Genomic DNA, 2,741 nt, shown 5'->3' with positions numbered 1-2,741 from the left:
CAAAATATGACACTCATTGACAATATTCAGGATCTCTACTCCCTCTACTATTTAGTCTTCCTGTGTATTAATTTCCTTTTTGTGTATTGTGTTTTCCTCCATTATAAACTTAAATAATTGGGAGAAATCATAGATAATTATTGGCAAAGTATAACAACGAGCACAATACTATATGCAAATAAAACATTTTACATTTAGACCTTCAAACACTGACTGCCCTTCTCAGTCACACAAACACACATACCAAAAAATATATTGCTTCTATTATTCAAATCTAAATTCTTTGAAATTTCAATATTAGAAAAAGCATATCCCATAGTATCTCACAGAGCTATAATACAAACTAGATTAGCAATCAGACCCTACACATTGCTATCATTGTTTGTACTTGATGCATTCATATTATAGAAAAATGGATTCACAATTTGGTATAAGGGGAGTGTACAGGAAGATGAAAACTTGTTGATTAATATAGACTGCATTGAATAATCAGCCCTCTTATAAAAGCTAATTTTTTTCTGCTGATCCAACTCCTGTATTTGAATCATTTGAAGATTCTAATATATCACTTATTTACCAAATATATTAATAAAATAAAATGTTGTAGAATATCATAAAACTCATTACATAGAACACAACTGTTTTTTCTGAAACAGTCACACAAAAGTCTCATTGCATACAGCGTGTATAAAAAAGTAAAAGATGTGTCTTACCTCTTCCCACTGATGTATGTATCTAATTAATCTTGAAAGCCGTAATAAACGCAAGAGACTTAGAATTTTTGTAAACCTCACAATGCGAAGTGCCCTGGCTGTCTTGTAAACTTCTGAATCCATTCCTTTTTCTACTATGAGAAAGATATAATCCACTGGGATTGATGAGATGAAGTCAACCACAAACCAGCTCTTTAAATAATTCATCTTGATCACTTTAGGGTCCAGGATGATTTCAGAACTATCTTCATTGACGGTCCCAGTCCTAAAATTCATGATTAGGTCCAATAGGAAAACAGTATCTGATGCCACATTGAAAATAATCCACGGTGTTGTCGTTTGCTCTGTGAAGAATGTGATTCCAACTGGTATGATGACCAGATTTCCAACCATCATTATTAGCATTATTAAATCCCAGTAAAACCTAAAACAAGACAAAATTCATATTTTAAACATATACATTAGCCAGCCCATTCTCTTGCCCCAATATATTTGTTAAAGGACAAATCAAAAAGTATTGCTACTAGGGCTTACAGCTCATACCTGCACAGGTTTATTCTTACATCGTAACAGAAGATGCTCAAACATGGCTCTGCAATCAGTGAAGTGACTGCTACTACCAGGTCTCTAAGCAGCACACTTCTTATTATGAGGGTGTCTTCAAAGGAAAGGGCCAATCCAAACATCATAGGGTGTAAACTCATGAGCACAGAAGGGTTTAAAAGATGAAAATTCCACCAACAGAAGATACATCAAGAAAAATACAGCTTCACGCTTTGACATTTTTGTTTAATATGGATGTCTCACACACACACTGATTATACTGTCTAATATGTGCTGGAATGTTGGCCTACTAACTCCAAGTTTGGCAGGTCAAAATGACCAGCTGCTTATCAGGAGAAAGATGAAACTATCTGCTTGCACAAAGGATTACAGCCTTAAAAACCCAATACAGGGCCACTAGGAGTCAGGCCTGGCACAATGGCAGTGGATTTTATCTATAAAATATACAAAAATCCATAATATTTTCAATCACCTCTTAGGTATTTCAGATCCCTACCAGAAGTGGTGGAGGCAGCGGTGGAGCCATGCAGAGCGAGAGTAGAGGAGCCCTCGGGCTCTGGTGAGACAGAGCTGTGAGCTTCCTGGTCAACGGAGACAGAGGACAAGAAACTCTTGAGATGCTGACAATAGAAGAGGTACTGCTTTGGATTAAGAACTGCATTCTTAATGTGTTTTTTTTCTGATTCTGGCTTTTGATACCCTGTTAAGTTCCCTAATAACCTCCTCCCATAATTGTGACATTTCTGTGAGCTCTGGGTAGGGTAGCCATTGCAGGGAGTTTGTGAACACAGCTGCAAAGTAGAGTGCCATAGGAGCAGTGGATAATCAGAACAGGGTAAAGACTGGTGGAGGCTCAAGGCAAATGGGATATGATCTGTCCCTTGTGTCAGCTGGCCTGAGGCTGGTGTGGAGTTGGAGTCTCCTCCTCCCTACTAGCCCCCATGTGATTTTCTCAATTGAAAAAAAAAAAAGAAAATCGATTCAAAAACATCCATACTTTCATCCAGCTAGTGAAAGAGCTAAAGGCAACCCACCCTATAATTAACACAGGGACTCTAGATGGACACAAGGCAAAAGTACAAGATCCAAAGATCTACCTTTTAAAGACTGTCTTAGAAAGACTTTATGGAGGTGCTTTGAAATGCTTCAATGTCCAAAGAACCAATCCTGGGTTAGAATGAACAGTATTTAACAATGAAACTCGAATAGAATTTTAACTGCAAATTTAATCTCTCCCTGTATAGGTCAACCATGATGGATCCTATAATAAATGATAGTGTCACAGTGTTCAAATTCTTTATGCCATATTCCTTTTTAGTTTGATACAAGAAAACAAACCACTTTGGTTTGTGGTTGAAAAGAACTGAACAGACCCTCGTTAATATTTGAAAGAAGAATCCCCATAAAATTTCACTGCTTCTGTAATATTAAGCAAGCGCTTTAAAAATAGTCACTATTTATTTT

At 36.8% G+C, this 2,741-nt stretch overlaps 1 protein-coding gene across 1 annotated transcript in view; it reads right to left on the bottom strand.

Annotated features, from left to right (window-relative positions):
- HCN1 (hyperpolarization activated cyclic nucleotide gated potassium channel 1) overlaps window positions 1-1,399 on the bottom strand; it is a 465,750-nt gene extending 464,351 nt beyond the window's left edge. The window contains exons 1-2 of the mRNA XM_004703627.2: window positions 1,257-1,399; window positions 714-1,137 (exon numbers count right to left, since the gene is read on the bottom strand). Of these exons, the coding sequence (XP_004703684.2) occupies window positions 714-1,137; window positions 1,257-1,399 (567 nt within the window). The remainder of the gene's footprint in view (window positions 1-713; window positions 1,138-1,256) is intronic.
- Window positions 1,400-2,741: the final 1,342 nt, after the last annotated feature.

The sequence above is a fragment of the Echinops telfairi genome, unplaced genomic scaffold (assembly GCF_000313985.2).
Source record: "Echinops telfairi isolate 266 unplaced genomic scaffold, ASM31398v2 ScPeMD7_7469;HRSCAF=8507_1, whole genome shotgun sequence".
Taxonomy (NCBI): Eukaryota; Metazoa; Chordata; class Mammalia; order Afrosoricida; family Tenrecidae; genus Echinops; species Echinops telfairi.
This window is presented reverse-complemented; position numbering and strand designations above follow the sequence as displayed.